We start from the raw sequence: 18,124 nt of genomic DNA, 5'->3' as shown, positions 1-18,124 counted from the left end.
TCATTCTACTTCAGGAGTACAATCCTCTGTACATTTATAGCAGGTCGATGGAGACTTAAGGTCACCCGTGGTCGTCAGAATTTGTCAGTGGCTATGTGGTCTCAAATTCTCACTGCGGCACTTCTGCAGGATTATGTTGCTAAATCTTGTGCTGCTCAGTGAGTCTTGAAGACTCAGATGCATGTGACCCAGTTGCTCATGTAAACAGGTTTGCTCTATTCAATACTTTTACAAGAGCGTAACAAAAAAAAAAGTCATAGATTATTATAGGAACCAATCCAGGTTTGTGACTGGCAGTGATTGCACTTGAGTCACAGTAATCAACTCGAAAATAGTGTCTTGGTTAGATAAGCTCACTCGAAATAGACAAGACATTGAAGATGTAGTATATTTCCAAGAGCTCATCTTTCAGATGATACCAAATACTGTACATACTCGTTCATACAGCTATGCTGGCCTGAAACATTAACTGTTGAATTTATGACTGGCTATTATGAAGCCCCAGACTGATTTTGTTCATGAGCAGACATCTACCAAAAAAAAGACAATCTAGTCAAAACAGTCCAACATGTTACTTTGGAAATAAACTGATACGTTCAACAGTAAGATGGAGCTGTGCCTCTATCTATCTATCTATCTATCTATCTATCTATCTATCTATCTATCTATCTATCTATCTATCTATCTATCTATCTATCTATCTATCTATCTATCTATCTATCTATCTATCTATCTATCTATCTATCTATCTATCTATATCTATATTTATATATCTAGAAACTGTTTGTATTAAGCAAGTGGAGATAAGATTGATCAATAGAGAATGCGTATTAGAGTATCTGTTGAAAAGAGGCTTCAGAAGTGAGTAAATGCTGAACATTATTGTTCAGATTCAGCTTTATTTGTCCTTTGCAGGGAACTTGTTTTCACCCACCTGTGCAAACAAACATCCTCAAGATGCAACATACAGTATACACATACCCACATTAATCAGTAATAACACAAAAATCACAGTCCTTGTCTCATATTGTCCCATGTAGATATTAGGCTATACTGACACCTTTAAAACAATAAAATACATGTTTTCTCCAATAATGTGTTTGAGTAAGACTGAAAAATATTTTGAACATGTACAATTTACTCCAAATGTTCAGCAGCAGGTGTAACCGAGTAAATTTAACTCATTGTGTAGAAATAACCTCTCTGCAATCTTAATATAGAAGTGCCAGTGGGGCAGCTGAGTAAAATCTGAGTTTATGCGATCCAGTGAAGTGAGTGTGATGCTGTGCTTCACGCTGCAGATGCTGATTGCTGAGTTTCCCAATCAAAGCTCTCGTGCTTGTAAATTGACAGGAGCGGCCTTTAAAAAATGCAGACCCAGCGAAGTAAATGACACTCCATCATTAAAATGAAAGCTACTTTTGATCAACAGGCTCGCTTTCCTGTCAACTCCCCCGTGGCTTATATAGTACAGCCTTAAGTGTGAGGAATGGTGTGAACAACCAGGGACTCTTCGGCCCCAATGTAACACACGGCGCCGATATTGATGACACTGTGGAGTCGAATGCGTCCTCTAGCATCCTTCTCTTATATTCTGCCTGGAGCTGAAAGTTGAAAAGTTGCGAGGTCCGGACCGAAGCATTCTGCATTTAAAAAAGCTGCAAAGCTGTGGTGGTGCCATGCCCAGCAGTCCAGTGTCACCTGCTCTATTTATAACTCACCAGGAATTCTGGATTCAGAGACTCAGCTGCCACTTCTATTATTACTATTAGCTAATGCTGTAACAAGTACCCAGCTAACTCTGACGCTGGGGCTCCTTCATCCATTGCCTTATTGCCCAGTACTAATTATGTCCTTACTCTCAATACCACACGTGTCCCATGTTATTGGATTCAGTGTTGGTGCTTAGTGAATGTTTTGGCACCATGGTTTATTTTGGATGGAAGGAGATGCTGCTGGAGTTTGAACTTGTTGCTGGGAACCTGAGACTTTTTAATGTTATGTTATGTTAATGTTATATATTTGTTACTTGTACATAAGAGTTATACCACAAAGTCCAAGTTGTTTGCGCCTAACCAAACCAAAATGTAACATCCATATTGATCAGCTGGGTAGGATACAGGAGTGTGCAACCCAGAAAACATGCTGTTAATGACAATAACCTTCTTTAGGAAATATGTCAGTCTTTCCTGGCTCCATGTCTATAAGTGACAAATGTCGCCGTGTGCCTCTCACTTTGCTCGTACCGTGCAAGTCAGCAGAGACAGACTTAGTTGCATAAGATAGCTTGTGTGCGTACAGCTGCACTAGCACAGTACTTAACACTTGTACAGAACTGGGAACATGTATAGAGTTCACAAGCGGAGGAGGGAGGGCTCGACGGGTTAAGGCGGCACATGGTGATCCCTCAGCCTGGCACGAAGGCGTGGCATGTTAGCGACACGGTGGGAGTTAGAGGTGATGGGGGTCCCAGGTTTTACGCCGTAGTAGTCCCTGCACACATGGGCTCCTGACACTTCAGGGATAGACGGAGGCGGAAGATGGAGGGGAGCGAGGGAGAAACCTTATCCTTCTGGGATATTGAGTTAAATGTCATTGCTCTGCCCTGAGGGAGACACTGACAGGCCGACCCCTATCGCAGCCCCCCCAAATCTCAGAGGTCAGAGCGGCTGTACGACAGCTGAGGCCTGGAGAGTGGCTGGGTGAAACAGAGATGGGGACACGGGCAGAACGTGTTACAGAATGAGTGTAAAATATTTAATCGTCATGTCCAGTAACAAAAAGAAGAAGCTAGTCCCAAATGTCAACCCTTCTCACACAAAGACTAATTAATCATTTTAAAACAGTTCCTGTTAATCTCAGTTTCACATTTGGCTGGGGAGCAGATATAGTGTGTATTGTAGGTTCACTTTATTCATACTCATATGTTCTTATAGATGACATGTAGGAATAAAAATGATTATAAACACTAAATAATATTCAATATTTACTAAAATGCTAGTACAATGAGGTACATGAATATGTATATAACATACAGCTCTGGGAATAATTAAGATACCACTTCAAAATGATCAGTTCCTCTGGTTTTACTATTCATAGCTATGTGTTTGAGTAAAATGAACACTTTTGTTTCATTCTATAACCTACTGACAACATTTCTCCCAAATTGGAAATAAAAATATTGTCATTTAGAGCATTTATTTGCAGAAAATGGCAACAGGTCAAAATAACAAAAAAAATTCTGGTGTTTTCAGACCTTGTATAATGCAAAGAAAACAAGTTCATATTCATTTTAAAACTAATTTTTAAACTTGGGAAGAGTTTAGAAATCCAAATTGGTGGAATAATCCCAATTTTTAATCACAGCAGTGTTTTTTATTTATTTATTTATAATCTTTCTTCCTCATTAAATATGATTTGATTCAGGTGATCAGCTAAGTAGAGTGAGGTGCTTGTGTTGGAGTTCAATAGACACAGGAATCGATGGCTGCCATACATGTAGAGAAGATGATTTATTAAGAACATGTTGGAGTGGTCTCTTTATGTTTTCCAGAGCTGTAGATGTCTCTGTGATTATACACACACACAGTTTACAGCTGATCTCATACTCTGTCTCAGTGAGATGCTTTGTGAGTGAAATTCTCCCACCACTTTAAAATATGCATTAAACTAAGAGCCTTCTCTGCTTGTTTGCCACTCTCTTCTCCATCATGGATAATTTACTGAACTTTCTGGGACGGAAGTTGCCCCTCACCAGAAGGCCAGAGGGGCTGAGTCAGTTGGTCACCAGCTGCTGTTTGAAAAACCTGAAAGCTTCCACAAAAACAACTTCACAGTGCAGGAGTGTGTATTCCCAGGGGAGGAGCAGCACAAGTGTGTTTGTTGTGTTACCAGCAGGCCCTAACCCTAACCCTACCTACTGTAAATCTCCGAAAGATGCATTTAGAGCCAACTACACATCCATTAAATGTAAAAATGTAAATACCAGCCGTTAATAACAAAAGAGAATTGAATACTGCTGAGTCATAAGGGTTGTGTAAAGTAACACACATCTATATTTATATACAGTATACAGTACGTGTGTGTGTTTTTTTTTAATTTTTCTTTTGCTTTATTTCCAGACAAACTAGTGACCGTCCTTGAGCGGGGACAACCTGAGTTACGACCTCCATGACTAGAAACATCCACCCTGCTGGAGTGTCCTTGGACAAGTTGGGGAATCTATTTCAGGTGTGCCACTATTTATATTCATCAATATTGTACAAAACAAATCAGTAAAAGCAACATTCTTTGACAAAGGCGGGAGAAAACAAATGTTTTTTCTACATCCGTCAGCATAAGAGAAAAACTTCACAGAAACAGTGAATAAAAGAAAAACTGATAGTATTTAACATGTTAGGGTTAGGGTGAGTTTATTACTTTATTATTTCTGCACCAATTCTTTTTTTTCCCCCAAGTTAAATTTGTGGCATATCTGAATAATTTGCTAAAGAAATGTATGTACACAGTTTGGTCTCAGTATAAACTGAACCTTACATAACTTTTACTGACTGTAAAGACACAGGTGGTGTTGAAAAGACAAGAGCAGCTGTTTCTCTGTTTCTGTTTGACCTGATTTGTTTGAATTCGTCAACCGTCATCATGACCATCCACTTTATGATGGTCACACTCTGAGTGACAGAGGCACTCGAGAGAAATATGACGCAGTAAAAATCAAATATCAACATATAGTATAACACTAATGACTGACATTGAAAGCAGTTAAACTCTTATGATAGTTTTAGATACAGTTTATATATATATATATATATACAGTACAACCGAAAATAAAGTTTGAAGAATGCAGCATTGACTCAAACAAAAGCTGCTCAACAAATGCAAATAACAGAAAACAGACTGATCTTTGCACAACAACACAATCCTGTAATAAATAGATTGCAACAAAAATGTGTGGTGTAGCTGTGGACGGTGCTGAGCAGAGACCACTGCTGTTCTCACAGGAACACCTGTCAGTTTATTGATTAGCAACAGCAACTTGAATCCCTGTCTACAGAGGACTCAGCAGCAGCCAGCAGCCTGTTTACTGCTGTTAAAACAAATAGTAAATCATCAGAGCTCAGCATTACACCATTCAACTTTATACAGGATATACAAGCTGTCCTAGTTTTAACCACATTAGGACTTTTTGATATATTGTCAGAAATGGTTTTGCAAACAAGTGATCAAAATAGATTTTAGTGTAAAAAATTGAAAAAGACTTAGTTGGGTTTTTGAGCCCATGAACACAAAATAAAAATAAATCAGTCCATTCCCGTGTTAAATCATGTAAGTACTTGCTGGAGCAGTGCAACTGTTTCAGTGCTCTGACTCCACCACAAGAGGCCATTGTGCCTCGCTGAATGGCAGTTTGTGGCCCGGTCGTGTCGTGCATCCACTTAGGCCGTGCCGTTTCTCCTCGCTGCCTTCCCTCCCTCATAAAAAAAAGAGAAATAAAACTTGATCCTCCTGTATCTGCAGCCGGGGCTTCTCCTCTGTGGTGCGATAGTATGACATGCTGGCTGTCCTCATGGCATTCCTCCCCCCGCCCCTCGCTGCCAGTGATCATTCGTCTACTACACACTCACTTTCTTCTTTTTTTTTTTCATTTTCATTCCCATGTCTTGCTTAACTCAGTTTATTATCAGGTGTATTATCAGGTCTGGTCATTGGCTCAGTCAGGTTTGAGATACACATGCAAACTCTGGTGAAGGTATCTCTGCAGGTCAGCGCTGGTTTCTGGTTTTAAACTTTGTGTCCAGTCGCCGAGAACTTCACATGTCAGTGTGTCGACGTGTCTGACTCTTCATGTAATACTAAATTATTCGCCTATCGTTTCCCTTCTTTTGTGTCTCACTTGTGTGTGGAGCTCACTCGCTCCTGTCTCTGGCTCAGCAGAAACCAGTTGAGCCGTCAGTCAATGCTCCCCCTCCTTCCCTGGATGATCTTCTGTCTCACTCTCTCACCTTCGTCTTATTCCACTGACCATGCATGTTCCAAAAACAGATCTCATTTTCATCCACGGTACGACCCCCCCACCCCCCATCCCCCATCCCGGCCCATTGCACCACCACTCTTCTGCACTACCAAGCCTTGTCCCCCCAGTTCCTGTCCAAGTCCAACATCTCACCTCCCCATTGCTCCACCTCGAACCCCACCCTCACCCCCCCCTACTCCCACCCCCACCATGGTCTCCCATGCTGGAATTTGGAGGCGTGTGTCGGCGGGGTGTCCACCAATCCTGAGCCCTTTGGGGGTATAAAACCCTGTGCATGTTTGCACTTATTCGCTCTTTCTGTCAGTCCAGCACTCCTGAATTGGAGGGTGCCACACTTGTAGGCGAGGGTGGTAGATCAAGGGAGAATCCTGCAGAGAACAACTAAGAAGTAAAAGAGCGAGGATAGGCACGGTTAGACGGCCAATCCCTTATCTATCCAGCAAGGATGGATCAAGCACACGCAAAGACTCCGGCAGAATGCCTGACCTACTTCGGGGTGAATGAGAACACCGGCCTTTCCCCCGACCAGTTCAAGAAGAACCTGGACAAGTTCGGCTTCAATGGTGAGAGACTGGGCAATGGGGATGGGGTGGGACAACGAGAAACTTCTTAACTCATAGTCAAAGAAAAATGTGATTGTTTGCATTCATAAATATTCCTCGATGTACAACGACTTGTGCTGAGATCTGCTCCTGGAGGTGTTTTCCTGACATGGAGTTTTCAGCAGATACTCGTTGAGCCGGGCCGGGTTGAGATTTTGCATGTGATGCTTTTTTAGACGAGGAGTTGCAACAGCTGGTAGAAATGCAGAGACATTGAGAAGCAGAGACTTTGAGGGCTTTGAAGGGCTATTTAAAGACAGCCAAAGAAGATGGCTGGAGAGCGAGAGAGACAGGTGATGGCTCAAGAAGCTTCCTGGGTGATATATGGGGCGGGCGTTAACAGGAGAGGTGGATAATTTTAGGCCAGGCAAAAAGGGGAGGGGCTTAGATGGCTTATGGCTAACTGATCCTGAACATGATTGCTAATCAATAACCAGTGGTTTGGTTATTGATAAGCAATCATAGACAGTAAATGCTTTGTAATACGGCAGTATAATTCAAAAGCAGCAAGTTTCTTATTTTCACACTGATGTTTCTGCTCTGCTGTTATTAAACCTAATGTCTCACTCTGTTTTACAAGTTGAGTTTTGAAGTTTACAATTCAGCCAGGTTTTCATCAGGCCTTGACTGGGGGTCAAAGGAAACTGTGCCGATAGCAAATAATACAATACTATGGCCATTTACATTCAGCCATTCATTTCCAGCAGTCAAATTCACCAACTGTGAATTACTTATTACATTTATCGATATTATACTTTTTTTTTTTGAAAGAATCACATTATGATTTTCTACCAAGATGTAATAACTTTTTTTTTTATGTTTCCTGATGAACATGAATCACTGTCACTTAACTAACCATCTTCTGTCCTGTCTTTCTGTCTCCACACTCTTCTGCCTTCTTCACCCTCGTGTCCGACTCCAGAGCTGCCCGCTGAGGAGGGTAAGTGATCTTTCTTGCCACTGTCACAAAATGTGTAAATCTTCCAGACACCTGGTACCATCCAGATCCAGATGACCCCACCAGCACCACTACACCCAGTTGGCCTCCCTCCACAGAAGGGGTTAATAAAAACACGCAGGCTGCAATTTGACTGTGTGCTGCCCGCGCTCTAATGAAATACCACTTGGCCACTGGACGTCATCAGTCTGTCGCTTGTAACTTGTTATTATATTTGCACCATCATTATTATCACCCACATGCCACAGAGTTGAAACACATCCCTTTTCGACACAAACACACTCTCACTTGCACATTTTCTGCAATAACATTTATGTTTTGTAATTATTATTATTAATAATTTGATTTGATTTCCTCGTCTCTCTCAGGTAAGAGCATCTGGGAGCTGATCATGGAGCAGTTTGAGGACCTGCTTGTCAGGATCCTGCTGCTGGCTGCCTGCATCTCTTTTGTAAGTGAACAAGAGCTAATTACATCATTAGTTTTAAACAGATTAACCCTGTCATGTTCATTTTAAAACTCAAGCAACATCAGAGTATGTAATAGTCACGAGCCTCCCTCGTCACGTGGGACCAGTTTTCCAGCCTCTCAAGTGGTTGTAATGACACTTAATTAAAATACTTATCAACAAGAATAAACTCTGGTCCCTCTTACAGTTGAGTGTATCATCTGGAAACGATTATTTAATTGCTTCTAACTTTAAAACCCACAAGGAGGGGACACTCTCGCACAAACTAATCCAGTAAACAACCACGCTGGAGATCACTTCTCTCCGGCCAAGTTTGTCGAGACGACTTCTTAAACCCCCTTTCAAATCCCTCCACCCTGCTGTGTATTTTTGAGTACAACAACTTGAGAGGAGGGAGACGGATTGCAAAGGCTTGTCGGAGGTGTATTAATTCCTACACCCAAGCTTTCGCCCCTTCGGGCAGCTGTCACGATGGCCTTAGAAGGCGAATATTGAGAAGCCAGTAAGAGACGGGGGGTCAGGAAAGTATAGGGGGGCTGAGGGGTAAGGGTTTATTTTAAGAAAGGCCCAAGCTGAGGAGAGAAACTGAATCCTTCAAGAAAGGTCAGGCCTGAGGGAAGAAACGAAGGGCCTCCGCAGAAAGAGGGTGGAACTCAGAGGGAGCAATGAGTTATGGGACATTGAGATCAAATTAATAACAATTGTATAATCATATACAGAAATATGATCAAAATAACAACTATTATCTGCATATATAACTGATAACATTATTCAAATGCACTTAAAATCATGCTAATTACATACAACTAAACTATAAGAGGATCTAAATACTAAACTAATTCATCTATTACACATCATATAAAAGGTTACAACACTTGAACAAACCGATGTGTGCGCATGTGTCTCAGGATCAGTGTGACTGACGTTCTCTTTCCCTCTCTGACCTCAGGTGCTGGCCTGGTTCGAGGAAGGTGAGGAGACCGTCACCGCCTTCGTGGAACCCTTTGTCATCCTTCTTATCCTCATCGCCAATGCCGTCGTCGGAGTGTGGCAGGTCAGTTGACGAGGCCCCCACCCCCCTTCGCACGTTGAGCAATAAGACGTATCCATTGCGAGTACACAGGCTCCGCTTACTGCTGGGATGTCCACACAGACTTGATTGCTCAATAGGGAATACTCTATCTATCACTTTTACAGCTCTGAAGGTCAAAATAGTGTGTGTGGCTGCAACCACGTGGAGCAAAACAAATATTTTTGGTTTAAAATACAAATATATCCAAAACTTACAGTATGTTATATGATTATTTTAAGAAAATTTGATTATTATCTCCAGATATGGTGCCCAGAGCAGCAGGCAATGTATGGACAATATACAACATGCACTTAAGGCCTTTTTACATACCATTAATTAACTGGTACTGCTATGAGGCAAAAACACAATTGTATCATCTCAGTCCGGGGATGCAAAGTGTCACACAGTAGCCTAGATTGGAATAGTGCAGTTGACCTACTCATATGTCATCAGTAGATTGTGTATCACTGTGTAATTGGTGTGTGTAATGACTCAAAGCCCGTTAGAGGACAAGGACCAAGGACAAACTGAGTATAGTTTACATTCAGGCAAACATAAACAGGCATGTAGTGACAGCCAGTCTGCATTAGGCCTGTGCCTTTTGTTTATTCACAAAGTGAGAGAGAGAGATGTGGAAATAAGATTTAACGAGTGTCTTTATGCTCTTTGTGTGTGTGCACCACAGGAGCGTAACGCTGAAGACGCCATCGAGGCTCTGAAGGAGTACGAGCCTGAGATGGGCAAGGTTTACCGTTCTGACAGAAAGAGTGTGCAGAGGATCAAGGCCAGAGAAATCGTGCCCGGTGACATTGTGGAGGTGTCTGGTAAGTCGGTCGTCAGGGGAAACAATATCCCTGTTAGTCACAGTCCGTTACGTCCAATTACAACGTAGGTGTGAAAAGGAGACAACACACACAGCCACAGTGTTAAGGGAAAGAGATAGATGTGTGTGTTGAAGGCCGATGTGTCTTTTTAAGGCGAGGAGAGCGAGGCAGGACGGAGGAAACATGCTGACTGAAGGAAAACTAAATCATGAATATAAATACCCTCGCAGGCACCTGCCGCACCTCTTCTCCCCTCCCCGTTCATTTGTCAGCATACACCTGTTGCCTCTCTGCCTAGCTTCCACCCCCCCCCCCCCCACCCCCACCACCACCCTCATGTATGTTTCATTAGGCCACATATGTGTCACTTCAACTTTTGCCCCATTAAGAAATCCATGGATTAGTGTAGAAATTTAGCGCGCTGTCTGAGCATTTGGCTCTTATTCTGGGAATCACTGGCAGTATTATTATTAGTAGTATTATTTTTCGTGACAAGAATTGTGCCATTTGAACAACTATCACAGTCATGTGGATGTAATCCTATATGGTGAAATGATTACAGAGCTTGACCTCGCACTATAGTTCACAAGTACACAGACAACAGAAGAATGCAGAAAAATATTGATTAATTCTGAAACAAACAACAAGAATCTATTTTAATCGTCTTTTCTCTGTGATTCCCACAGTTGGTGACAAGGTCCCCGCTGACATCAGGATTGTTTCCATCAAGTCTACCACCCTGCGTGTCGACCAGTCCATCCTTACTGGTAAGCTCTCATCAAACCTTACATCTGTCATTTCATGTTTTTGGTTTTTGGTTTTGAGTGTAATTGTCTATGTTCTCTCTCAGGTGAGTCCGTCAGTGTGATCAAGCACACTGAGGCTGTCCCCGACCCCAGAGCCGTCAACCAGGACAAGAAGAACATGCTTTTCTCTGTAAGAGTCAAACATCTTCACTGTGGCAGCTCTGTTTCAAGCTTTTTTCCTGTTATTCCTGCTTGATTTTAAAAAAAAATTTAACCTCCCTCCTCTTTGTTTTCTCCAAAAAGGGCACCAACATCGCTGCTGGCAAGGCCATCGGTGTGGCTGTGTCCACCGGAGTGTCCACTGAGATCGGTAAGATCCGTGACCAGATGGCTGCCACCGAGCAGGAGAAGACCCCTCTGCAGGCCAAGCTGGACGAGTTCGGCGAGCAGCTGTCCAAGGTCATCACCCTGATCTGTATCGCCGTCTGGGCCATCAACATCGGCCACTTCAACGACCCCGTCCACGGTGGCTCCTGGATCCGTGGTGCCGTCTACTACTTCAAGATCGCCGTCGCTCTGGCTGTGGCTGCCATCCCCGAGGGTGAGGGGAAGGAAGAGAAAAAAAGACAGCATCATGAAAGAACGACATGTGCTTCTCCTCCGCTCACAGTTTGCGTCAATGTCTCTCAGGTCTGCCCGCTGTCATCACCACCTGTCTGGCCCTGGGTACCCGCCGTATGGCCAAGAAGAACGCCATTGTCAGAAGCCTGCCCTCTGTGGAGACCCTGGGCTGCACCTCTGTCATCTGCTCCGACAAAACCGGCACCCTCACCACCAACCAGATGTGTGTGACCAAGGTGGGTTGTTGAGTCAAGAAGAAAAACACACTTTGCAGACAAAGATGCACTACTTTAGCCACGATTAAAAACTGTCTTTCCTCCTCCGCAGATGTTCATCATCAAGAGTGTTGACGGCGACCATGTTGACCTTGATGCCTTCGACATCTCTGGATCCAAGTACACCCCCGAGGGCGAGGTGTAAGTTGGTTTTTCATTCTGGTTTACCATTGTTTATTATATCCAATGTCCAATCCAATCTAGCACATTTCCAAAACATAAAAGTTTGCCAAAGTGCTGCACAGTGATTTACATACAAGACATAGAGCACAAAATGGTTAAGAAAATAAAGATAAAAGAAACAATTTAAAGAAGAATAAAAGGAATAAATACATAAAAATGAAGAAAGAGCCATAAAAGAACAGACAGATTAAAAATACAATAAAATGAGAATAAAAAGACAAACAAGAACAGGGGTCACAAATTCTCATACTGAGCAGTGGGGACATTTTTATTTCTAATGGTAGCTCATTTCACAGTTTAGTAGCCACCACAGAACATGCTCCATCACCTTGTGTTTTTAGTCTACATCGGCTGACCTCACGTATTTCTAATTTCCATCTTCTCTCCTTCAGTTCCCAGGGTGGTGCCAAGACCAACTGCAGCGCATACGATGGCCTTGTTGAGCTGTCCACCATCTGCGCCCTGTGCAACGACTCCTCTCTCGACTACAACGAGGTAAAGTCACAAAGACTTTTCTGTTCTGCGTTTTGCTGCAGCGACAGCTCATAATGACCCTCTGTGGATTAACCGACTCATGTGCATCGAACCTCCTTTTTCCCACAGTCCAAGAAGATCTATGAGAAGGTCGGTGAGGCCACTGAGACCGCTCTGTGCTGCCTGGTTGAGAAGATGAACGTGTTCAACAGCAACGTGAAGAACCTGTCCAGAATTGAGAGAGCCAACGCCTGCTGTGTCGTAAGTTTCCTAAGAGTTTCCTGAAGTGCAGACCGTTGCCAGGTGACTAAGCATTTCACAAAAACCTTCTTCTTTCTGTATCTTTCAACAGGTGATCAAGCAGCTCATGAAGAAGAACTTCACCCTGGAGTTCTCCCGTGACAGGAAGTCCATGTCCGTGTACTGCACTCCCGGCAAGGGCGACGGTGGCGCCAAGATGTTCGTGAAGGTGTGTCCCGGCTCTCTTCCCTCTTGGACACCTTGCACTGCAAAAACTCTACATCTTTCCAAGAATATTTGTCTTATTTCTTGTCAAAATGTCTCATTTCTAGTCTAAACTAAACTCTTTCCACTTAAAATAAGACTCATCACCTAAAAATTAACTTGTTTTTAGATCATTTTAACTTGTTTCAAACTAATTTTCACTTGAAATAAGTAGAAAAATCTGCCAGTGAAAGCAAGTTTTTTTGTGCTTGTAATAAGAGAGAAAAACTTGATCCACTGTCAGATTTTTCTACTTATTTCAAGTGAAAATCTGCTTGAAAGAAGTAAAAAGTGTCTAAAAACAAGCTACTTTTAATGTGATGAGTCTTATTTTAAGTAGAATTAGATTTGTTTTGACTAGAAATGACAAATATTCTTGGTAAGATTTTGAGTTTTTGCAGTGTGCGCTCTTTGATCGCGCTGCTTTTCGCGCTAAACATTAAACAACCGCCTCCTGTTTCCTCCGCAGGGCGCCCCCGAGGGTGTGATTGAGAGGTGCTCATACGTGCGCGTTGGCACCAGCCGCGTTCCCCTGACCGGCGCCATCAAGGAGAAGATCATGGCCGTCATCAGGGACTGGGGTACCGGCCGTGACACCCTCCGTTGCCTGGCCCTGGCCACCTGCGACAGCCCCCTGAGACCCGAGGAGATGAACCTGGAGGACTCCACCAAGTTCGCCAATTACGAGGTGAGAAGGCAACATGTTGTACGGACTAGATAACAGGCTGCGTGGATACAACTACTGACCACATGTGGAAATGTTCCTCCTCAGACTGACCTGACCTTCGTTGGCTGCGTGGGTATGCTGGATCCCCCCCGTAAGGAGGTCACTGGCTCCATTGTGCAGTGCAGAGAGGCTGGAATCCGTGTTATCATGATCACCGGTTAGTAACAACGGTTGGATAAATCACCAATAGTAGAACGTAGGGATGTCACGATTATAGATTTTCTTGGTAGAGAAATAATCACGGTGTTACGATTATCATGATTATTATGCATCAATACATTTCACAACACTATGAATGTGTAAAATCAAATATAGTCAAAATATAATTACATTACTAATCTCTTAATATAGGACCAGTTATTAATCCCCCAGGGGAAGTGTTTGAAATATTTAAGTCATTATTTGTCCTCTATACCAAATGTTTAAGTTTATTTTAATCATTTTTTTAAATAACAAATGACACACGAACATTTAAATTCCCACCAATTCTGTGTTACATTAGAGAAATGGACCAGTGTCTGTGCAGCTTCCTTTACTTTGGTGCACATCTGCCGATATGGTTCCGACATAATCTTTTTCGGAAAGTGACGGTATTCAGGAATCTTTGCGATCAATTAATTGTGGCGTTTAATACCGCAATTAATTGTGAAAACAAGTAATCGTGACATCCCTAGTAGAACATTATAATTACACTAGTACCAATATCAAGGCATGGGTGTTTTGTTGCTGTATTGACTCCGTGCCATGTTCTCTCTGTCTGCTCTTCAGGTGACAACAAGGGAACTGCCATCGCTATCTGCCGTCGTATTGGCATCTTCACCGAGGATGAGGATGTTTCTGGCAAGGCCTACACCGGACGTGAGTTTGACGACCTCCCCTCCCACGAGCAGCCCGAGGCTGTGGTCAGAGCTTGCTGCTTCGCCCGTGTGGAGCCATCCCACAAGTCCAAGATCGTTGAGTTCCTGCAGGGTCATGATGACATTACTGCCATGGTAAGAGAGCGCACCGGGACCAGGTCCTGAGCAGCTGTATCACATCTGTTCTGTTCTTGTTTTGCGTCGGGATGCGCAGCTGGTGGAAGTAACAGCGATAACTTGTGCTTTTCCTCTCCTCCTCCCCAACTCAGACCGGTGATGGTGTGAACGATGCCCCTGCCCTGAAGAAGGCCGAGATCGGCATCGCCATGGGCTCTGGCACTGCCGTTGCCAAGTCTGCCTCTGAGATGGTCCTGGCTGACGACAACTTCTCTTCCATTGTGGCTGCTGTTGAGGAGGGCAGAGCTATCTACAACAACATGAAGCAGTTCATCCGCTACCTCATCTCCTCCAACGTCGGTGAGGTCGTCTGGTGAGTGGCCTGAACGACGCACTCTGTCCACTTCTCTCCATCTCTCTCTGTTCTTTTTCCTCTCTCATTTGTTTGTTTAACTATTATTATTATTATTATCTCTGTTATTATCTCTTCTCTTGCTTGTTTTTGCCTCTTTCACACATGAAATCTCTCACCACTCTCTCTGGCTAACCTGGCCCTCCCCTTCTCTCTGTCAGTATCTTCCTGACCGCTGCCCTGGGTCTGCCCGAGGCTCTGATCCCCGTCCAGCTGCTGTGGGTCAACCTGGTCACTGATGGTCTGCCCGCCACCGCTCTGGGCTTCAACCCCCCTGATCTGGACATCATGGGCAGGGCCCCACGTTCCCCCAAGGAGCCCCTGATCTCTGGCTGGCTGTTCTTCAGATACATGGCTATTGGCGGTAAGCAGGAACTGTGGACATTGTGTTGTGTGCACCGAGTTGAAACGCGTCGGAGCGGAGCGTTCCCATGCATTGACGCTGTCGCCTTTCTCCAACAGGATACGTCGGTGCTGCTACCGTCGGTGGTGCTGGCTGGTGGTTCCTGTACGACCCCACCGGCCCCGGTGTCACCTACCACCAGCTGGTCAGTAACTCCCCTCTCTTCTGTGTTGCCTTCTACAAACACTCATCTTTAGATAAGCTGATATTAAAACATTTATACCTTTCCTCTGTGCAGTCCCACTTCATGCAGTGCCACGATGCCAACGAGGACTTCACCGGCATCGACTGCCATATCTTTGAGGCTTCCCCTCCCATGACCATGGCTCTGTCTGTGCTGGTCACCATTGAGATGTGCAACGCTCTCAACAGGTAATACACTGTGTTTACACTGTGTATACAATGTATATGAATACTTTATGTATGTTCCGTAACGACAATACACAGGACAGTGCTGCACACCACAGATATTAATTAATCTCAACAATTTCTGTCTCTTTTCTCCAGCTTGTCTGAGAACCAGTCTCTGGTCCGCATGCCCCCATGGAGCAACTTGTGGCTGGCTGCCGCCATGACCCTCTCCATGTCTCTCCACTTCATGATCATCTATGTTGACCCACTGCCCGTAAGTCAGACCTCCATGCTCTTCTCTCTCTTTTTTTTTTTTTTTGGATTGAAGAGCTGTGTGGGGAAATCTCACACTTTTAAGTATTATACTGAAGTATCGTTGGAGTTGCAGTGTGCCATGAGTAAACACTCACTCCCTTCTTGCCCCACAGATGATCTTCAAGTTGACCCATCTGAGCGTTGAGCAGTGGTTGATGGTGCTGAAGCTTTCCTTCCCCGTCATCCTCATTGATGAGGTGCTGAAGTTCTTCGCCCGTAACTACGTTGAGAGTAAGTATCTCAGTCACTCTAACACATAGCACTGTATAAACCTTATTTCCTCATTTTATTTCTCCTTCATCATTAATTGATTAATACCTATCATCATTTATTGATTTTAACAAACTGTAATCCTTCATTTTACTATAATTCTATTTTACTACCTCATCCCTCCATCTGTCTACCACCCCATCATATATTTAATAATGCCTGTTTTCTTCTGCCTGATCTTTCTCATCATCCTCTCTCCATTCCTCATTAACTCACTTAACCCTTTTTCTGATTTCCAGAGTAAATTCAGTCAACCCACCATCATTAGCCTGTAACTAAACCAGGTATTCCCACAGCTTGCACTGCTTTCAGCTGTCACTGTGTAGGTTGTTGCTCTGTCGCATATGTTAGTGCTGCTCCGATGCAGATCTGTGCTCAGCAATGATGGAAATAATGGAGTTAAAATAAACAGCATTACTAACGGTGCTACTTTTTTTCAGTAACGAGTAATCAAAAACGTTACTGTTTCCCCCGTTACAACACCGTTACCGTTACAGACGGAGAAGTAGACTACCGTCAGAAAATAATACACCCGTTTAGAGAGGATCTATGCAAGTCTGGTCTCTTATCTCTGTGTTGCTCACCCTCCGCCTGGCCACGGGCATTTATTGACAACGAAAAATTTATACATGGAGCTGTGGATAACGTAACTATCTAATTTAACAAAAAGTAACACAATAGTTACTTTCCCTGGTTAATTACTTTTATCATGCAGTAACGCCGTTACTAACGCAGACTTTTTGGGGAAAGTAACTAAAACTAGACCTAATTACTTTTTTAAAGTAACATGCCCAACACTGGTGCTCAGTGGTGTCTACATATCATCAGATCTGTGTTGTTGCCGAACTCTGCGGGGTCTCCCTTACGATGCTGCGACTTTACTGGAAAGTGAAGGAATCACGTGGTCTGGCCAATGAGCGGGGAGACCCCTGTGACGCTTTCTGTACCTGATGTCCTCCTCTCAGCTCTCTGTTCATTGTCACTTCTCCTGTCGTACTGGCTCACGAGGTGCCTCAGCAACCTCTGAGTTGCTGCTGTCAGCATCACAGTGTTTCTGTTATTGTGTTTCTGTCTGCGTTCTTGTAGATTGAATCGAGTCAATGTGTCACAAAACTCTTTGGTAACAATTCACTTTAATCCTCCAACTTAGAATCGCATATAAAAATGTAATAAGGTTTATGAGACATTATAATGCAGGTATTAGCTGCTAAAAACTCTTATTTAGTGTTTATTGATGTAATTATGATTAGATTTGACTAAAATCTGTTATTGGGCACTGACATGAGCAGATAATGATGAACAATTTCATATGACATAATTTTTATTATACAGAATATGTCTTAATTAGAGAAGAAATAATACTTAACATTAATTAATAAATACTTATATATCAACTAATGTTTCAAGTATATATTCAAATAAATTGTTACCAACCTCCATGTGTAAGACCCTCAGTCAGAAATAAAGAAAAAGAAAACCAAAGGTTCCCGTTGGGATTAGCTCTCTTTTGAGGGATTTTTCTTACGCTTTGTCTTGATAATGTTCATGTTTGTCCAAAAGTTAGTTACGGTATGTGTCGTTCTGTTTAATTGTCATGTGTCCACACATCCTTTCCCTCTGTGATTTGTCTATTTTCACTCCACAGCAGGTGTCGAGATTCGTAAATAGAGATGTAGAAGAGGAGGATCTTAAGGGTTGGAGATGAAGAGGCGAAGAAGAGAGAGAGGAAGATCTCAACCAAAGAGGGGAGCCATAGTGAGCCAACCAATAGAAGAGAGAGGAGAAAACACAGGAAAATGTACAAAAAAAAAAATACAATAAAACATGTCAAAAAATCTACATAAAAATAGCCTCTACATATGGAAGGATACTGAATTAAAAATGAAGGCAGACAACCCTGCTGATAAAGT

The 18,124-nt window shown here is 43.1% G+C and overlaps 1 protein-coding gene across 1 annotated transcript; it reads left to right on the top strand.

The window, feature by feature from the left end:
• Window positions 1–6,294: 6,294 nt before the first annotated feature.
• On the top strand, window positions 6,295–18,061 carry atp2a1l (ATPase sarcoplasmic/endoplasmic reticulum Ca2+ transporting 1, like). Its single transcript, XM_083994145.1, has 24 exons — window positions 6,295–6,597; window positions 7,559–7,576; window positions 7,963–8,045; window positions 9,013–9,117; window positions 9,821–9,959; window positions 10,646–10,726; window positions 10,810–10,895; window positions 11,009–11,306; window positions 11,396–11,562; window positions 11,654–11,742; window positions 12,177–12,279; window positions 12,388–12,519; window positions 12,611–12,727; window positions 13,232–13,450; window positions 13,535–13,646; window positions 14,258–14,481; window positions 14,616–14,836; window positions 15,037–15,239; window positions 15,338–15,423; window positions 15,517–15,650; window positions 15,786–15,903; window positions 16,058–16,175; window positions 16,454–16,498; window positions 17,860–18,061. Exons 1-23 carry the CDS (start codon window positions 6,480–6,482, stop codon window positions 16,456–16,458), a joined length of 2,976 nt encoding a protein of 991 aa, XP_083850271.1. The 5' UTR covers window positions 6,295–6,479; the 3' UTR covers window positions 16,459–16,498; window positions 17,860–18,061.
• The last annotated feature ends 63 nt before the right edge of the window (window positions 18,062–18,124 follow it).

This window comes from Trachurus trachurus (assembly GCF_905171665.1).
Source record: "Trachurus trachurus genome assembly, chromosome: 19".
NCBI lineage: Eukaryota > Metazoa > Chordata > Actinopteri > Carangiformes > Carangidae > Trachurus > Trachurus trachurus.
The sequence above is the reverse complement of the archived record's forward strand: the minus strand, read 5'-3'. Positions and strand labels throughout refer to the sequence as shown.